Here is a 20,145-nt window from a genome sequence, read left to right as displayed (position 1 = left end):
GCATTAAGCATTCCCGTGTCCTGTCATGTTATATTTATTTTTAAACATACCAATGTTATGTACTGTGATTTCAATTAAATATCCTATGATATGTTCTGTTATTTCATTTAACATTCTCATTTTCTGTTCATTTATTACATTTAACATACCAATTTTCTGTTCATTTATTACATTTAACATACCAATGTTCTGTTCTGTTATTTCATTTCACATTCTCATTTTCTGTTCATTTATTACATTTAACATACCAATGTTCTGTTCTGTTATTTCATTTCACATTCTCATTTTCTGTTCATTTATTACATTTAACATACCAATGTTCTGTTCTGTTATTTCATTTCACATTCTCATTTTCTGTTCATTTATTACATTTAACATACCAATGTTCTGTTCTGTTATTTCATTTCACATTCTCATTTTTTGTTCATTTACTTCATTACACATTTAAATGTTCATTTATGTTATTACATTCAACATGCTAATGTTAGGTTATGTTATTCCAATTTCTGTTTATTTATTTCATCAGTAACATTCCCAAGTTATGTTAGTTTAAACACATTTAGTTATAGTGGATTAGGAAACAAGTTTTGCAACTTATATTAACCCCTTTCCACTTTGTTGGTGCGAGTGCTGCCTTGTCTTTTTCGAAATCTACAAGGGTGTCTTCTATGTGCAAGAGCTATTGCTCTCTCTTAACACGGGTCAGCCATTAATCGTCCCCTTCTGACGGACTATCATCGTTTCCTCAAGACCATACTCTGTTATACATGTTATGTTAAAATGTTATTTCATTTAACATATCCATGTTATGCTATATTATTCCCATGTTCTGTTCAATTGTTTCATTTAATTAACATTCACATGTTCTTTAAATTCATTTATATTTCACATGTTCCCGCTATTATATTTGACATTCACATGTTCTGTTTTTTCATTTAATATTCGCATAATTTGTTATTTCATTTAATAATCACATGTTATATTTTATTTTAATTTTTTGCTCCTCTTTTTTAGAACATGCAGAGGAAAGAGATAGTTCTTATTGCAGTACTGTTTCTTGTTGGTTCAGCATTTGCAACATGTCGTACAAACTGCGCACACAGGTATCAGGATAATGTAAACAGCTGTAAAATCAATGGAGGCTCAAATGACGCATGTGTAGACAAGGCAACTACACGCATGCTCCATTGTATGAAACCCTGTTCATCCAGAAAAAGGAGCGTAAACTGGATGTTATTCCATGCATAAATATTTACGTTCAATTCTAACGAAGACTGTTTTGTAAAAACTAGTCGGATAAACAAATGCATGTGACTTGATATTATGATGAGGTACTATACTACACCAAGTTTGTTGCATTGAATTGTACTGAATTACTCAATCTAATTTGAGTGTACATTATGCATAATAATTGTTTTAATAGTTCAACACGAACTGTTGTGTTCTTCGTGCAATACTGACGAGGTCTATTTCGGAGTAAATAGGTCCGATATACGAATGTATGTAACTTAATAAAATCTGGTGTTCTATTCAGAAACTAAGTGTGTGTGTTATATTTAACTGTACAGATACAATAAGACTTTATTTAGTCTACGTATTGTTGTTGTGTTCTTTAAGAAACGTTTTATTTAATACATGTATTTAAAACGAAATAAAATTGTTTATTTTCTGTAAATGCATTTTACTTATTCTATTCAATTTTACCCTGGCCATTTCGCTATCGACTGCTTGCAACCATCAGGTGTTTTTTCTTTGAAATTTCGCAAGGAAGATGTTATCGTCCCCATTTTCGTCAACACCTTTTTATGGCTAGTGTGGTAAATGTATCAGAAAATTAAGCAATGGAAGAAGTTTAACAATCATGGTTTTATTTAATTGTCGAATGTTCTAAAGGAAAGAACAACAAATAAGCTTCTTACCAACAGAAACGTCGAGATTTAGAGGTCAGTACGCGACATTATATATATAAGAAAATAAAATTATTCCGGTCAGACGTGGCTGCTAATTTATACATCACGCACAACAAAGCCCCTCTTTGGAAAAAATTTACTGTCGGTTGAAAGAAGACCAAAAGAGAACATATTTCTATACCCCAGTATACTTGGTCGGTGAGGTGGACTTCATAAATTACAATACAAAGTCCAAAAAGAAATTATATTAAACTAATGCATAAAATTATTGATTTCGACTATTTTCATGAACTGATGTGCACCATTCGGAATTGTGTACAGAGTATTTTTATTTTTTCTTTAAATCAGGTAGTAAACCTTTACTATTTGAGTCTTAAGTAATTGGCCTTCATAATATTGTAATACAGACTAGGGTTGACAATTTTTTTAAAGTCAGAATTTTCGTCACTAAAAAAATAAGAATATGTTGTACAATTACCCATCAATACACCTACCCATCAAAGGATGTGGATGTAGCTAATCATATATCATCATATAAACTTCAACAACGAGCAGAACATACACCGTATTGTAGACTATAAAATTCCCGGATTGAAAAAAATCCGACACATTGGGGGACCAGAAAAAGATGTCGGACTAGGCAAGTTATACTGTTTATTCATCAGACGCAGCATGGTGTAGTATTTTTAACAACCACAAGTCACCGTACGACCTTCAACAATGTCCAAAACCCATACCGCATAGTAAGCTATAAAAGATCATCAAGTGCTAAATGTTAAAAAAAATAGCTGCCTGGTTTATTGGAAGAAAATAAACAATTACTAAAAACAAAATCAATATATAGAAACAAAAAAAAACACTGAATTACAGGCTCCAGACTTTGGACATGCACATGCATACATAACTTGTTTAGTTTAAACAAGGACTTATACGTCCCTGGTTTAAACTAGTCCATTATATAATTGATACAAAGCAGAAGAATAACTAACAGACGCTACAGGAAATCAATACACATCCCTCCAAACGAACAAATACACAAAGTGTAGATCTAAAAGAGTACATGCCATGTTTGTCCCTGTGTTGGGTAAAAGTCCAATGGCACGTTTTCGTTACTATATACACATGTATGTGCAGACATTATTACAACCTTTATAATTTACAGATGATTTTAATCTGTTTAAAAGTTTAATTTGAAATAATTCTATTACTTGAGAGAAGACAAGCTTTAAGGTTCATGTATTTTGACTTAAGTAAAAGACGAACTATGTAAAAAAGTCGAAATACTTCTTGCAAGCTTCTCAACTAGAGATAATTTAAAATTCCGGATTGTCATTTCAGTCTAGATTTTACTTTTAATTTATTAAACACTAAAATGTAAACAACGACAAGGATGTTGAAATGGTGTATCTCACGTATCTTAGATTCTCATTTAGATGGATTGGTAATCTAAAACATTTTTGAACTCTTCATGTTCAAATATTTTTAATATTGCATGCTTTCATGCCCTTATAATTATATATATATAAGAATGTGTGATTTGGTAATTAAAACGGAAGTTTAAAATAAAGGTAGCGAAGAGTGGACTAAAAAAGGGTGACTCAGGGCTATCTTAATATTTACAAAATAGTTATTAATAAAAAAAAAAACGGTCATTATCAATAAAATTCCAAAAAGTTGTGCCAAATACGGCTAAGGTAATCTATTCATATCGGTAACCGATATGAAATAGTTATAACTCGAATTCCTACAGTGTATATGCTGGGTATGTCTGGCTTATAAGCCCTAATGATCATATTATAAAGTTTACTAAACGTTTAAATAACTATCTTGCCTTACTATATATAAGACTGTTATCAGTATCATAAAACATTGTTTACATTTGTACATGTGTAATTTCGGGACCATTTACATCTTGAAATGGATTAAATATTTTGCTCATTGTCGACGGTCGTACGCTGACCTATAACATAAAGTTATTTAGTTATTTATTAAGGTACATTTTGTCTCTGTGAAGAGTTGCCTCCCTGTCCACCATACCATGATCTATATATTATTATATTTAACTTTCTCTTGAAGCAATTGCTCAGCTCACTTCGATTCTAGGTTCTATAATCAGCAATGAATATTTATTTTTATTTATTCTCTCCCATTGTATTATACGTGTGTTTGCAAGTTATGAATATGAAGTTCTCATAAAACATCCCAAAGATGGATTTATAAAGAAAATAGGGTACACATCATTAATGCAACCAAAGCGACGTCTTTCCAGCAACACACATAATTTGATAGAAAAACAAAGGATATCGGGTATCCATCCATGACAGAAAACTAAACAAGTATAGCGAAAAACAACAAAAAAACAAAGGAACAGCACTTGTATTGCTTTTCTTCATCTAAAGTCAATAGCAAGCAAACTCGCATCGCACTACAAGTTTAAAACGGTCCCTAGCACCGGCTTAAGCAGAATTATTTGGCAATGCTTTTATTACCATTATTTTCATACAAAAAAAAACAAAACGTTAATTATTATTATTTTTTTAGACTTTCACTACCGTTAAATCTTATGGATGAAATTACGATATTATATCAAAGAGTTTTGAGAAAGGACTACCAGAAAAAGGGGAATAAATTAAAGCCGCTTAGTGTGAAACATGAAGAAAAGAACTTACCATGTACAAATGAGGCAGAGCAGACACCTGACTTCGATCATTGCAAAGCACAGGATAACCGACGCCAAGAGACAATTGCTTCACACATCCAAATGATTGCTTTGAAGTCGGATCTTTTAACCAACATTAATGTGAACGAAGTAAATAAAAACATACTAACAAACATGACAGGACCATATAATGACAGGGTCCCGACTGTCGGTGAATTTGGGCCTATATTAGCAGTGCATTCCAATATGTATATTGAAAAGCGACGTGATCACATCCGTATTGTAGCAAAACAAATAAACAAAGCTAATCGTCCATGTCTGTCATACATAAAGAGAACCATGACCCACACGCGTCCTCAGTGGCCATTTCAACCTTGGATAAGTTGCAGTCATGGTGAGGACTTAAATCCAGATGTCTATTTAAGTCTCTTTGACCCGTATGTGGACCCACATGCTGAAAGCAAAATATTACCGAGAGTAAATTTACTACAATCAGTTCTTAAAATTGATCAAAGTAAAATAAATTATCAGTTTAAAGATAGCGCTTGTAAAGAAAACATGAAATCTTCCCAAGAAGAGCACAATCAAGACTATATAAAAGTCGTAAATGATATGAAGGGCATGATGAAAACTGTCTATGGTATATTAGCAGAAAAACACAAAGTTTGTCATCATTATAACCTTATTGGAATGGGAAGCATGGCTGAAGGGACTAAGATTGGAAACCCTGACGAATTTGACTTTATGGTAGAACTACCTTGCTTGAACGAGACATTAGAAGTGTTGGCAACGCCAATATATGATTCTTTTCAATCTGACGAGAAAAAACATCTCGGAATTAAAAAAAGAGAATTGTTTGACGATTTTGAGGACATTGACCAGAGTAAGGAGAAAGATCAGGATTTCCTCAAACGGGTATGGAATGCTATCCAGTTGGAAACTGCCAATATTTTAGAGACAAATGCATTACCCGGTTGGAAGTGGCTTGATACGGTCCCTATCTTTATGACCGGACTTGCACAGACGCATACATTACTCTTTTCTGGTGAGAAATGGAATCAGATGGTCGTTCATGTTGACTTGTGCTTATGCTTTAAACCACATGACTTCAACAATCCAATGAACGTAAATCAAGATATTTTAGACAAGACTCGGCCTGGTATTACAACGGATAGGGAAAGAGTGAACGAAAAGTATGATTATTTAATACTTCGGTCTGATGGCGAGGCAAGATGGACACGAGCAGTTCGAGAAAAGGAAATATGGTATAGATATTCTGCCAGCAACGGGAGAAAGGTAGTCTACCGCTGTTTAAAGTATGCTGTTTCAACATGTATACCACGAAAATATAACGAGGCTCTTTTCCGAACTGAACCACTTGTTCCATCCTACTGGATCAAAACTATTGTTTATTTCATGATGACTAATTCCTGGGAAGATACATTTTGGACAGAGGATAAATTAACGACCAGGTTCGCAGAGTGTTTCTTAATGTTAATCAAATGCCTTACTGAAAAGAATCTTTCAAGTTATTTCATTCCGCATAATGTGTTATCCAAGTTCTTTCCAAAATTTGTTAAAAGTTCTGACCTTAAAGAAGAATACAAAAATGTTCTTGAACAATTAGAAGTTCTGAATGAGGCAATATTCTTTCAACCAGTTGAATTTAAAGATAAGAACGTTTTTCACCTTGTGTTGAAAAAAGCAGAAGAGATGAGCAAGATTGAAACAGACAATGGTCGTTTCAAGTCAGTAATTGAACTTTGTTATTTTTATGCATACAATGATTTTAGTGATGAGAATTTTAAAGCACTATGCTCATTTATAGAATTGTTCATGCCAGAAAGTGTCCAGATTCGTGGTAGGGGATCCGAATTTCAATTAATATGCAGAGACACTAATGTGGACCTCAACGGAAAAATATACTTATGAATTAAATATGAAAAAAGAATATGCCATGGTGAAATAGAATACCACAAAGCAACGGAAAAGCCGACGACCAATAAAAAAGACGGAGAGGTCCACCATCATAAATCATAGCAAATGACTCTTTCAGTATATGTTCATTCTTTTCTTTCGAATATGCTTAGCCTTACCGTTCGGGAGTTCCTGAGATCATATATAGTTTCTTTGGTGATCCCCGTATTGCCCATACGCTAGTTCTGTTTTGCAGACTATTGTTTTGTCTTTTGATAATTTTTCTTATTTTAACCATGGCGTCGTCAGTTGTATTCGACTTACGAGTTTAAATGTTCCTTTGATATTATCCGCTTATCTTTTACGGTGCATGTCACTTTCAGCCGGGTTGTGTGCAAGAAGATTCCATTCCCAATTTTGTTCCATCTTTTCCAAGAATGTAAATCCTAAATGCAAATACTTGGAATGATGGCTATTTCTCAAAATATAAGTCAGCGACTACACATGTCACCTCAGTCTTTATATGTGTGTTCCTTAATGGCTCGTGCTTAGCAAGTGCCAATTTTGGGGTCTTTAGTACATGTATGACCGGACCCCCAAAAATACTCGTGTGCCCTCTAGAATAGCCGTCCTAACCCCTCTAGAATAGCCGTCCTAACTTTGTAGTTGGCACGGTGGTGCAGGTTATTTCATAAATATTTTAGAAAGTTGAGTTGTCTCCCATTCATCAGACTTTTTATAAGCATTCCAACAGGGAAATAAATGGATCTAACCTTTTTACAGACTCGGACAGATTTCAATTTTGTATAGTGTCCTATACTGCTCGCATTGAGAAGCACCGTTCTGGGTACAAATAATAAGAATGATAATAATAATATCTGTATTGAAAGAGAGTAACTCATTTGGATTAATAAACCAATTTTCAATAAGGCTATAAAGTTGCACTTTCTAATAGATTTGTAGATATATGTGAATGTGGGTTGAAGCGACGAACATTCAAAAGGTTTTCATGTTTAGTTGCTCAAAGTAATATGTGTCGGACAAAGCGACATAACTAAGATACATACTGAAAAAAAAACTGTATTTGTGCTATGATTTTTTTTGTTTCAATAACCTAATCAAAACATTCACAAAAATGAAAACTACATCAAAATCAATATTCTGCAACACAAAATGCAGGAGACAGTTGTTCATAAAAGACAAAGACAAATGTTTGCTCAATGATTCCGCGGAAAAAACAGCATATATAGCGACAGATGAAAAGGAATATAAATGTTGTCAATCCGAATTGTTTTATACGGTCACATACATGTATATATATAGAGTCTTGTTTGTGAGAGATGACTAAATAATCTTAAGTATCACAAATGACCTTAGGTTAGATAGTTCACAAGATTTCAAATCATATCGATATGAATCATTGCATGAACATTGTTACATGTAAATACGTAATTTATCGCAAATTCCTCTGTAATCTGTGTCAATCTTTAATAGGCCATGTAGAGTAGAATTAAATCTCGTTATGACAATTCTATTTGAAGATTAAATCTTTAATTGCCTTAATTTTTGATAAAACATGATCCCTTAATCTATATATATAGATGGAATGGTATACACCTTGTATGTAAATAAAATATGTCAACATATTTTCGTTGAAATCCAATTGATGGGTATTTGAGATTTATAGTACACGTACATGTATAGTGTTGTACCTGGACGTTTTCCGTCCCACAGAAAGGACCTGCGCTAACATAGGATGTCGGTTTCTGAGAAATGCAAAAAGTAATTACATCCGTTTGTTATTGTAAATCTTGATTAGGTTGGCCCCTCCGTAGAATATTCAATACCCCACCGGTATTGGCAAACTGGTTAAAAACGACCAGGTACGTACCACCGTACCAGTCGAAATCATGGTATGCTTGTAGCTGTGTCTGGTGCCAAATTTTCTGAACATCTATGGACCCTTTTGATACAACTTGCAGGACCTCAAAGTAACACGTGATTGAGGGGCACTCTCTTACCTGAATCAAGGGGTCAACAAAAATATCCAACGCATGTATCTTTTAAGATTCTGTTGTTTTATATTTTAACACACATGTATCTTCGACCTTTTAAATTCGAATGAAATATCTGTCACTGGATTTTAAACAACGATGCTGAGTGCTCATTTACATGATTAACACCGCCACATTCTTTATGTGCCTGTCGCAAATCAGGAGCCTGTAGTTCAGTGATTGTCGTTGGTTCGTGTTTGTCATATATTTGTTTTTCGTAAACTGTTTTTTTAAATATATCACGCCGTTTGTCAATTGTATTGTTTTCTATTTTTTCATGTCCGGGCTTTTTATAGCAGATCATACGGTATGGGTTTTTTTTCTCTCGTTGTTGAAGGCCGTATGGTTGCTTATAATGGGAATTATACCCCTTCATTTTGAACTTAGTGGATAGTTGTCTCATTCACAATCATACAACATGCCATTTTGTTACATCACTAAGCCGTAAATCGTTCTCCTGATCACGCAATTGTTTTGATACTAGTCGACCGAAAGATGTCAGCCCCCATATAAATCGTTTATCGGTCTTCCGCTTATATCTTGGTCAAACTATTGCAAACAAAATGCAGTAACGAAATAGTTTACGAAGATAAACACAACTGAATGATTGTTACTTCTTTTAATCCAAGTACAGGTTCAAATAATGCAATAGTTAGAAAAGCATTGTATATATAAAAGAGTTAATGAATGATGAAGTGTAGGCAATAGTGTTGGCTATATTGGAAGTTAAGGTAGGGTAAATAGACAATAACTGTTTAGTGTCTTCAAATATCAGCTGTATTTGTACGAGGCTAGGAAACAAGGTATATGCGAGTTTTTAGCGAGCTACTACACCTGTTTCGAGCCGAGTACAAATACAGCTGATATTTAAAGACACTAAACAGTTATTGTCTGTATCCTGCAATTAATTCTGTATATTGTTTGTGCTTTGAAAGACACAAAAAGTAACATATTTAGCATTTATTTTCGATTTGTAATCCCTTAAGGCCCGCGTAGGAATATCAAAATTACACATTACGCTGAAGACGGGTTCGCAAAAAAAGAATCTCGAATGATCAACAATGATACATCGCTTAAGGTGAATAATATCTATTTTAACATAACAACTAATTTCAACATTAAAAACAAATAACAAAACATTGTCAAATTTGAAACAGAAGTGTGCGAGTTGTCCTACGCTTCAGACTTGACATTCGCTAAACATATATGCTGAAATTGACATGGCTGATTTTGTAACACAATCATACTTATTCAAATTTTGAAATCGACAATAATCATCGTCATTGGAATGCAACTGAAATACACATTCTGTGGTCACACAGGTTCAAAAAATACTCAGTCCGGCAGTGGACGGAGATTTAAAGCGATACCTGTATAGTATACAGATACAACATAGCGATATATGTAGGGCTATATCTGTATAGTAGGACACCCAATTGCAGGATAAAGTAAACAAAATCACCAAAAATTCACAACAAGTCATTTTTATGTATTCGAAATACTTGCAAGAAGTTGATAAAGTGTGTTTTTAAAAAAAAATACATGACTGCGTAATGTATGCTCCTTGACCAAATTAGCAGCAATGTAGATTTAGTCACAAATCTTATCTTGAGTTTGTAATGGATAGTTGTCTTATATATTAACAATCATGCTACATTTTCGTATTTTCAAATAGCTTAACCCGGCACTTTTATAAATGTGTTGTCTTTCTTTACTTTCTGGCTAAAATGAAGTTTGATGCTATAGGAATGAATATATAACATAAGTTTGACTAGTATATAGTGCAAGGTTAACGTCTGCATAGTAACAGTAAAACTTTTAAAGAAATTTCGGTAATATCCCCATCAGTTCAGCTTTTGGTTCATCAGTTTTCTTATCAGAATGTAGAAGCAACATTGTGTATACGAAATCTTGGAGAAAAATTACATGATTAAAACCATTGTGTCAATTGCTGTTGGAATGTTTCCATAATCCCTTATATTTTATTCTTCTAAAAATAAAATCATTTTATTTCAAATAAAGAATTTACCATTTGTCTTCGTTATTGTGTTCTAGATCAGGGGCTTACAGCACTATACTACCTTAACTTTAGTAAAGAAAGTCCCTGTCTAGATTAACAGGAAATAGATGCGATGAACAAAATACTATTATATGTGCTACACTGACGTATATACATGCATCATAACTAGTATACATTGTAGATCATGCATGTACAAGTTACATTAGTGTTTCTCTAGATCTCTAAACTTTGCACTCTAAGTTACAAACTTGATGTAGTCTTGCACACACCCTTTTATACACACCTTTTTAAATCAAAATACTATCAAACATGTTTAAGTCGCACATGCATTTGATCTTGGTTAGACTATTTGAGATCACAGAGACTGTTATGATCCGAAAGCAACTCCCAGCAAATACTTCGCATCATATCTACGGGTCGGATTTCTCTAATCTTCGAGTATTACAAAAAATCGCCGTTTGTCGTTCCAGGCTGCGCATCAAATACTGCCGTGACCGCTGGTCGTTCAGTTACTTTAATAATCGATGAAAAAATATTTTGAAAGCAAAATATGTAGGTATGTAAATTCTATATAGCTTTACAGGGTGTAATTTTAATAAGTAGTTCGAATTAATTAATTTTCAAATAATTAAAATGAAAATCGTGACGATTTCTACATTGTATTGATAAATAATTAATTAAACCATCTGTGATTATTAAACAAATAAATCACCTGGCAAAAATTACCTGCCAGACAAATCAATACTCGAAGTCATGTGATTGCTCTCAACCAATCGCAATTCTTTTTATCAGTCATCATCATCCATATTCAGCTGTTACATCGGATTTTTTCCTGGATCAGTAAACTTAGTCTATAATTATTATAAAGGTAAGAATTTTTCATCTTCATCTTGCGATCTATGAACAGAAAGCATCTTCGTGAAAAGGAGTAAATAAATTCTAGTGTTTCAGATATGTTTTCCGTTTTTGGAAAAAGGGTGGAGACTTTTATTTTAGGAATTTTAAGCCGCAAGATGAAATCATTGATTTAAATGAAGTACGAATTGATTTTTCAGAAAATATTATTATGGAGATATTTTGCTTTACATGTACAATGTAGCACGGATACAAGTTATTCAAAATACTGGGGAATTGTTGGGCTTCCATTTTTTTCCATTTCCCCGTTTGTTTTTAATTATAATATAGTTTCTTTTTATTTTTTAAATCGCTTACATTATCAAATCTGTTGCCCATATCTACAAATTATTTCCTTTTAAATAAGCTTTTTTTAACAGTTCATTTATAGTACATGGGACTTAAGACACTACAAATTTTCAAGCAGATATTTCCGTGTGATTATTGAATAATCCAAATATATTCACAATGGCGGCTGACTTGTTTAGTCTATTTATGATACATGGTTTTATAAAAACCTTTTCATAAGTATAAATATTTAAATATTAGAATAAAGCGCATTATATGAACAATAAAAGATATTTTAAACAATAACCACAATATTTCAATTCTTTTAAATTGTTTCATTCGTCTACCCCCAGTTTGACAAGTTCGGCATTCTGAACGCTTTAGCGACATTTTAAATTTAATGAAACATTTTTTTTCAAGGATGTGCATATATATTTGAAGGTTAATATGTTTTTTTTCATTATGTAATCAATTTTTAGAGGAAAACATTCATTGTTTAAAGAACATTAATTTCATATGTTCGTGTTATCTGATTGTTTGATGTATTCGAAACCTGAAAGAATTTGGAAACAAAATTAATCTATAAATTGAAAATCTAAAATAGGCGATTTTCAGCTTTACAATCCAACGTTTAAGAGATTCACAGAAGACGCCCCCTTTTTGTTACATGTTTAACCCATATGGGTATTACATCTATAGTGTGGTTTATTAATTATTTTGTATGCAACATATATGTACTGACACTTTTATATACACTATACATGTATACAGTCACAGTTTCGGGTGATAGTATGTACTTAGCTTGAAACAAAAGTGATTAAAACGCTTGAGTGAAGACGATTATGTTGTACGCTATTAAAAATGTTGCTTTTGGCAAAGTGGTTAAATGATATATACCCAAGGACCAAATTTCAATATGATGTGTAATGATAATTTTTTAGATTGTTTTACATTTCCATATTGTTATGATTAATTAAGTTTCTTTTTGTTCTACTTCTCATCATATTTAATGTTCGAAATATTAATGATTATGTAATTTGAAGAAAAAAAATTGTCATTTTTCACTTTTATTTAGACAATGCTATTTCCCCATTCACTAGTATATCCGACACCAGACTCTCTCCTTCCTATTTTTCTTTTTTTTGTATCCTACACGATCAAAACTGTATAGAATGCAAGTACCTACAATGTGTACCCCCCTTTTTCTCCATTTTTCACTCGTCTACCAAAGGCTACCTAGAACCCCTTCACCCCCCCCCTTTTTTTAACAAAACATAAATGTGTTCTCTATAGTTCTTATATACATTTCACAAGTAAATGTTTTGAGCATGTTTATAATAATACCGAGGAGATCAACTTCTGTCTAAACTTAATAATTCTATTATAAACACACAGGAAATAATGAAGTACAGACTTCCACTATAAAACGTTGATGCGGTTCATTAACGAGGAAAGGGAAACTAATTACATACACACACGATCAGCATATCTTCCTGCTCAAAACATGTCAAACATTTAGTTTTATCCTTTCTTACAAATTCTTCTCATTAATTAATGTGGCATGGAAGTAATACTGCTCTTAATCTTTTTCTTGCAACAAGTTTGAGGTCATTTTAGGCAGATTGTCTGTGGCGAAAAAAAAGGGGGGTTGCATCTTCAGCCTGTCGATATGTATTGTATAAATGTGAAAAAGAAATAGTATCGGTATATATAAAAGGGTTTGTTTACTTCTTTACTTCTTTAAGACTTCGCTTGTCAATATCTTTATTGTATATGAAAACGTGATAGTCTTGGTTTATGAAAAATAACTTAAGAAAAGTCGATTTCCATCTCAAAATCATCTGACTGTACATTCATTTTCCTTTTAAGTATAAATGCACATTGATTGTTGTTCATTTACCATTTAACCCCTTGACAGATATTCAAAATTACATTAAAATGAAAATGAAATCCCACATCACAGAAATCTTTTCCTATCATGCGATCATTAATTTTTATTGATCAAGACGATCTTTTGAAGGTTTACTATGTAAAACAAATCTTCTTTTCTCCAGTTATTAGTCTCCGGAATGAACAAATACATTCCGTTCTCTTTATCACAAACAATCCAATTTCTCGATAAAGGAGAGAGGTTATTAAATTACTTTAGTGTAAATAATTCTTTTGCCAATAGTAATTTGCGATGGATATTAACGATGCAATTTTCTAAATTCGTTCATTGTTGTCCATATTAGTCACATCTTATGAATATGGCTTTTATCATTTTGTAAAGAATGTCGGATTTAAAGGGAAAATACTTAGTAAACTTGTAGATGCAATAATATTAATTAAGAAATAAGAATGAGATACAAAAAATGGAAAAATAGATTGCGAATTGTTGTCCACATTTAGCCACAGTTAGGGACGACATCAAAAGATCAATGAAGGATAAAAAAAACTTCATTCAAATAGTTTGGGGTTGGGGGTTAAACTTGCTACAAGTTTTGTTTATCCTACATCGATTTTACATATATCTATATGGGTCAATCAATTTTTCCCAAGTTAAGTTAAGAGGGGGGTAGGGGGGGGGGGTCATTAAAAAAAACTATTTGAATTAAGTTTTTTATCCTTCATTGAACTTTTGATGTCGTCCCTAATAGGTGCGGAAAGCGTCCTCTTTCTTCTAACTAAGTACAAAAGAACAAAGTTTAAACACTCTCATAATAGGAATCACAGCAAACTTAGATGATACTGCAGTATCCTACTCATGACATGCTCAAAATGCACATATTAGAATGTACATGTATCATGTTTATTTACTTTTGGTTTGAATTTACTGTTAACAGAAATGCATTCTCGTATTGGAGTGTTGTTCTCGTACATTTTCAAAACAGAGTTCATGTTCTCGTACTGATATACATGAGATATTTGCAACTGGACGTTAAACAAAAATACAACATCATCATCAAGTGCATTAATTACATTGCCTAATAATTAGTATGCCCTATAAATATGAATTTACTAAAAAGCATTATAATTCCCCAGCTATACAAATATCTGTGAAAACATACAACATGTTGTTGAATATGTCGATACATCACTCCAAGTTAATCAATTATAGCTATGAGTAAGGTAATTAACACCCGGTATGTCAATTACAACACTGTAACTATCAGTAATCATTGGAGGAATGTTATCAATCAATATATATCATCAATTCATAATTACGTTTTACAATCATATTGGTATACATGTGATACTTTTTTTTTTTTTTTTGGGGGGGGGGGGGGGGGGTACATGGAGTCGTAACACAATCACTCTCAACTTTAACAATGAGAATTAAAACAAAACGTCGATTTAAAAGTGCTGATTGTTTTCCAACAAAAGGGGGGGGGGGGGTACATGGAGTCGTAAAACAATCACTTTCAACTTTAACAATGAGAATTAAAACAAAACGTCGATTTAAAAGTGCTTATTGTTTTCCAACAAAAGGGGGGGGGGGAGTACGAACCCCTCGAAACTCCCCGGCTACGAATGTGTACTTTTAATCGTTCCTACGGCTTTCATCCACACCAACCAACTGCCTGTATGCATCCGGAACTTAGACATACACAATTTAAGGTTTCAAGTTCCTTGTCATTCAGTTCTTTTTTCGTTAGTATACATTGGGTAAAACAGATTGTAGTTCAAGGAGTGGGACCGGTTGCCCGGGTCCCCTTTCGTAGGAAAATTTTTGTTGATTATATAAGAAATCACTGAAGCATGAATGGATCATGCTTCCTTTTATTGTAGTCAGTGGATCCCCCTTATAAAAAATTCAGTAACCGCCACTGTAGAATTTACATAATTTTATGGTTAGATCGTAACTTGTACATTACAATTATACAAGTTATTTATACACTTTTTTTTTCTTTCCTTCAGAGAGAGAGATGGGGTGTGGGTCTAGTAGTATTATTCAACATTTCGCTATATTTTCTGAAATTATTATATTTAATTTTTTTCGCATACGAATACGAAAATTTAAAATATTCGAACTATTATCAACATTTAACAACCACGCCATAAAACGTTTATGAAAATAAAAGTTGCTAATCTGTTTACCGGTTCACACTTCAAATATTTTCAATTATTTTACGATGTTGAATATAATCTTTATTTTGTCCATCATGTTTATTTTTCAATCATTCAAGTAAAAGAATCCCGTAATCTCTCGTGTAAACAACATTTGAAAGTTTAATAAAGAAATAAAGTTCTATTGACTGATTTATTTTAGGCTTCTGTATAAATTACGTATTTAGTTTAAAATGTTTTTAATTTGTAATCCTTAAATTTGTATTGTCCAGAAGCACAATTTTGGGTCATTGTTATGTATTAAAACAACGTTTACAATGGTTTATACAATTTAACTCAAAACGAGGCCGTAAAATCATTCCGTGCATATCATTTGTTGTGTCACCTGATAGGACACAAATTTATTATTACAAAAAGTATTGTTTAACATTTTTCAAAAAGTTTAATAGTGATGACAGACAAACAGTAGATTTATTTATTTAATTTAATTTGATATAATTGTCATATATCTGTCCTTTTGACGGTTGTACATTTTTCGCCTACACGCAAATATAGAAAAATATAAAACAAAAAACTGACGGGATTTCTCACGCTTGTCAAATTCTTGTTGTCAAAACAATACTCAAATTAATATTTTACGACAATTGTCATGTAAATTCTCAAATTAATATTTTACGACAATTGTCATGTAAACTTCATCACATCAGTTTTATTAATTTTCTGTGGTTGTACAAAAGTTATATGGCATACGATTGATCGATTGTTAGTATGTAAACCCAACAACTCAACAAAAACAAGAAAGCTCAATCTAGTAACTTCTTCTTGACAAAAGGTTTCAAATGAAATTGAGATTGAGGAGACCATGCACTAATTATTTATTTATTTAAATTTTTGTATTTGTTTTTTTTGGATGTTTGTGTGTTTTGTTTGTATTATTTTAGTTGGGTTTTGGTAAACAGTGGTTGGGGGTACCGTATGGAGGCAATACCGTGCATGTTGGACAGAGTTTTCATTATCATGGTATCTTGGTAAAATTGTTTCACATCATTTGAAACCTTCACCCCAACTGGCAACATGAGACAGTAGTGTACCATTACAACATATAAAGATACACATTACAACATATAAAGATACACATTACAACATATAAAGATACATATTACAACATATAAAGATACACATTACAACATATAAAGATACACATTACAACATATAAAGATACACATTACAACATATAAAGATACACATTACAACATATCGATTTCGACATGGTCTTCACTCGACCAGTTGAAACAAGGTAACACATAAAAAATCGACTAATTGCCTTTTGCTTTTTGTATCAAACACATTGCATCGTTCTATCTATCATTTGCTTCTTTTTTTCAGTATCGATATGTCTAACTTGTTGGACCTAGAAGAAATCGCAAAGACCTGGGCATGGACTGCATTCATGAAAACACGGTCAAAAGAACTCAGTAAATTAAAATATGACGATGTGAGACTTGACGTTAATTGGTCCAGGGTCCGCTTCGTTTCTGAGGGAGAAGAATACTTAGATAAAAAGATGGACGATGTGCCAACAATTCAAGTTGTTTTTCAGTCCACATTTCAAAATAATACGGATTCTGAGCAGGAACATTCATTCCAAACAGAGAGAACAACGACATGCGTTAGTACGACCAATATAACCAAAGGATTCACGAAAGGCTTTAACGTAGAGCTGAAACTTGGACTTCCGGATGAAGTAGCAGGTATTACCGCCGGGTTCGGAAGGGAGACGACTATGGAAACTGGATTTGAAGATACCAATGAGAAATCGTTAACTTGGGCTGTTAATAGTACAGTGAAGGTGCCGAAAAAGACCAAAACAACGGCTGTCATGGAGGTAAAGGAAAAAGAATTTACCGCGAGTTACAAAATGATTGTGAAAGTCCGCGGGATTGTTTTTGTCTCTATTACAAATCTAAAGGATAACAATTCTTTCATTCAGTCTGTGGAAGGAGATTTTTCGGAAATGATGAAAGATGAAGCTAAAAGGGGGACAAAAGGATTTGTTGTCGAAAACAGAACAATAACTTGGGATGTTGAAGGGAACTGTAAATTTAGATTCGGAATTGAACAATCTGTTCGACTTGAAGAGGAGCCTATTAGTTAACCTTGAAAAAATATCAAATTATTAACTTTAGATAGACACACAAACTAGAGAATGATTTTAAAATGTATTCAGTAAAAAAACTAACTATATTAGCAGAAGTTGAACCTATAAATTTGTGAATAGTCCGTCATATGTTTATTATAACATGATAAGCATAGTTTAATAAAAAGAATAAAAATAAACGGGCGTCGATTTTTTGGAAGATATTCGAGATGTGCCAGATAAAGAATGTAAACACACGCGGCGATTTGCGTTAAAGGGACACGACTGAGTACATTGTAACTGTACCATTTATTGTGGAGTTTTAGGAAAAACATTTTTTTATACGTGTAAATTCAGTGACAAATGTTGTTTTGTTTAAGGGTAAGGGTGTAACATTGAACATGTAAGGGTTTTGAAACAAATTTTTCACATTCAATACCCCTTTATTTAACAAAAATATAGGGTCTTTCATTGTATGTACATGTATAAACAATGGCATCCCTTTCCCTAAGGTGTCTCAAACACTTAAAAACAATTGAAAAGTGAACGGTTTATCGAAGTTCAATTCCTTAATTCTGTATCAATTACACATCATTTGATTCATTTCTGTTAAACTTATCGTATATTCTAGCAATTTAATTTCTTGTGAATATATAGAAATAAACCCAAAATGGATGCACATTTTACGAATAGGTGGTTTCATGATATTAAAGAATAAGTGATGTCGTATGATTGCCAAAAAAACAACCAATATCCACAACAGAACAAAGGACGAAGACGTAAACAATTTTAGGAAAATGAACGATATTTGAATTAGAAGAATAAAAAACCCATACCGTAAAGTATGTTATATAAGACAACGACGAGACAAAATTTAAAACAACTAATAAGAGAAAATCAGCAGCCTGATTTATGCCAAAAAAAAAAAAAAGAACACAAAGAAAAAAATAATAAAGTAGACAGCAACTAACTACAACGACTGCGTTACAGGTTCCTGACTCGGGACAGCACATAATATATAAAGAATATGGCGGAGTTAAACAGAAACCCACCTCTGAGTAAGTATATATATATACATTTGTTGTATATACATGTACAACTCGTCTAAACATCAACCCAACCATGTTAGATCTGTAAATTTGCTTTCGCAAATTGTTTGTTCTTCCCTCGCCTGGATTCGAACCCATGCTTCTGAGATATCGTGACACAAAATCGCCTGCACTGTAGCCGTCCCGCTAGACCACACGACCACCTTGGCTTATATACACAATGCATCTGTCTGATTATTTGTTATTATTAGTATTTCCTACTCGAAAGACCTGTAAACTTAGTAGGCTGTACTTATCGAGGGTAAGTTTGTAAAGGAACGATTAATTCTGGTCTGATTTAATTGATATATTATCTGACAAATATAACGCTCTATGTGGTACAGAATTTACTTAAATTTTCATTTCTATTGTTTGTTTTTTTGTGGGGTTCCCGTCCTCAGTCTTGAATTTTTATTTGTATTATTTGTACACTGTTGTTAATCTTATTGTCAGTTCGTTTTCGACTTAATGAGTTGAAAATATCCCTTTGATATCTTAGGACTTTCTTTTAGTGTTGACGATTGCGATTTCCAACGGAAGTACCAAATTTAGCTGATACAATGTTGCCTGCTTATAAAATGCCTATAAAGTTGAAAAGATCTCCAGTATATTTAGGACGAAAACATATGAATAAAAACGTCGTAGGTTTTGTAAATTGTGTCGAACGAAATGAAGAACGGATAATATGACTGCCACTGAAAAAAAAATGGTACATCGTGTGTTCGATAGAGACCAGAGTTTTGTGTTTAAATAGACTGCCTGCGGGCTCCATAAAATATGTCGGCTACTGCTCGTTTTCGAAATATACCAAGTTTCTTATTGAGGAAATGGTTGGTTTTTACTTTTTTTAATTCCCCAAAATACTGCTAGGAGTGTTGTTGGGCTATATGATTTAAACTAAAATAAAATGCTTTCAATTGCCTGATGTTTCTTATGAGTCTAAATAAAATAGGAATAAATGACATGAGCGAAAGCATAAATTAAAAAATTAGATATAAGAAAAATTTACTTGTTTAAAAGAAAACTCAAGATATATGATATTACTGCAGCTTCGAATTCTATAAATAAAAGAAGGAAATTGGTTATTTGTAGACATTCAGCTTAATTAGGATCTCCAAACGTTCTCCT

The 20,145-nt window shown here is 32.7% G+C and overlaps 1 protein-coding gene across 3 annotated transcripts; it reads left to right on the top strand.

The window, feature by feature from the left end:
• The first annotated feature begins 3,326 nt into the window (after positions 1-3,326).
• On the top strand, positions 3,327-18,234 carry LOC134701577 (uncharacterized). Of its 3 annotated transcripts, none has more exons than XM_063562709.1 (2): positions 3,327-3,351; positions 17,179-18,234. In XM_063562709.1, exons 1-2 carry the CDS (start codon positions 3,344-3,346, stop codon positions 17,945-17,947), a joined length of 777 nt encoding a protein of 258 aa, XP_063418779.1. In that variant the 5' UTR covers positions 3,327-3,343; the 3' UTR covers positions 17,948-18,234. The 3 variants fall into 3 exon arrangements, with proteins under 3 accessions (XP_063418779.1, XP_063418780.1, XP_063418781.1); XM_063562710.1 differs by lacking the exon at positions 3,327-3,351 and adding an exon at positions 11,575-11,596; XM_063562711.1 differs by lacking the exon at positions 3,327-3,351 and adding an exon at positions 11,960-11,982 and having other exon boundaries at positions 17,179-18,231.
• The last annotated feature ends 1,911 nt before the right edge of the window (positions 18,235-20,145 follow it).

This window comes from Mytilus trossulus, unplaced genomic scaffold (genome assembly GCF_036588685.1).
Source record: "Mytilus trossulus isolate FHL-02 unplaced genomic scaffold, PNRI_Mtr1.1.1.hap1 h1tg000247l__unscaffolded, whole genome shotgun sequence".
NCBI lineage: Eukaryota > Metazoa > Mollusca > Bivalvia > Mytilida > Mytilidae > Mytilus > Mytilus trossulus.
The sequence above is the reverse complement of the archived record's forward strand: the minus strand, read 5'-3'. Positions and strand labels throughout refer to the sequence as shown.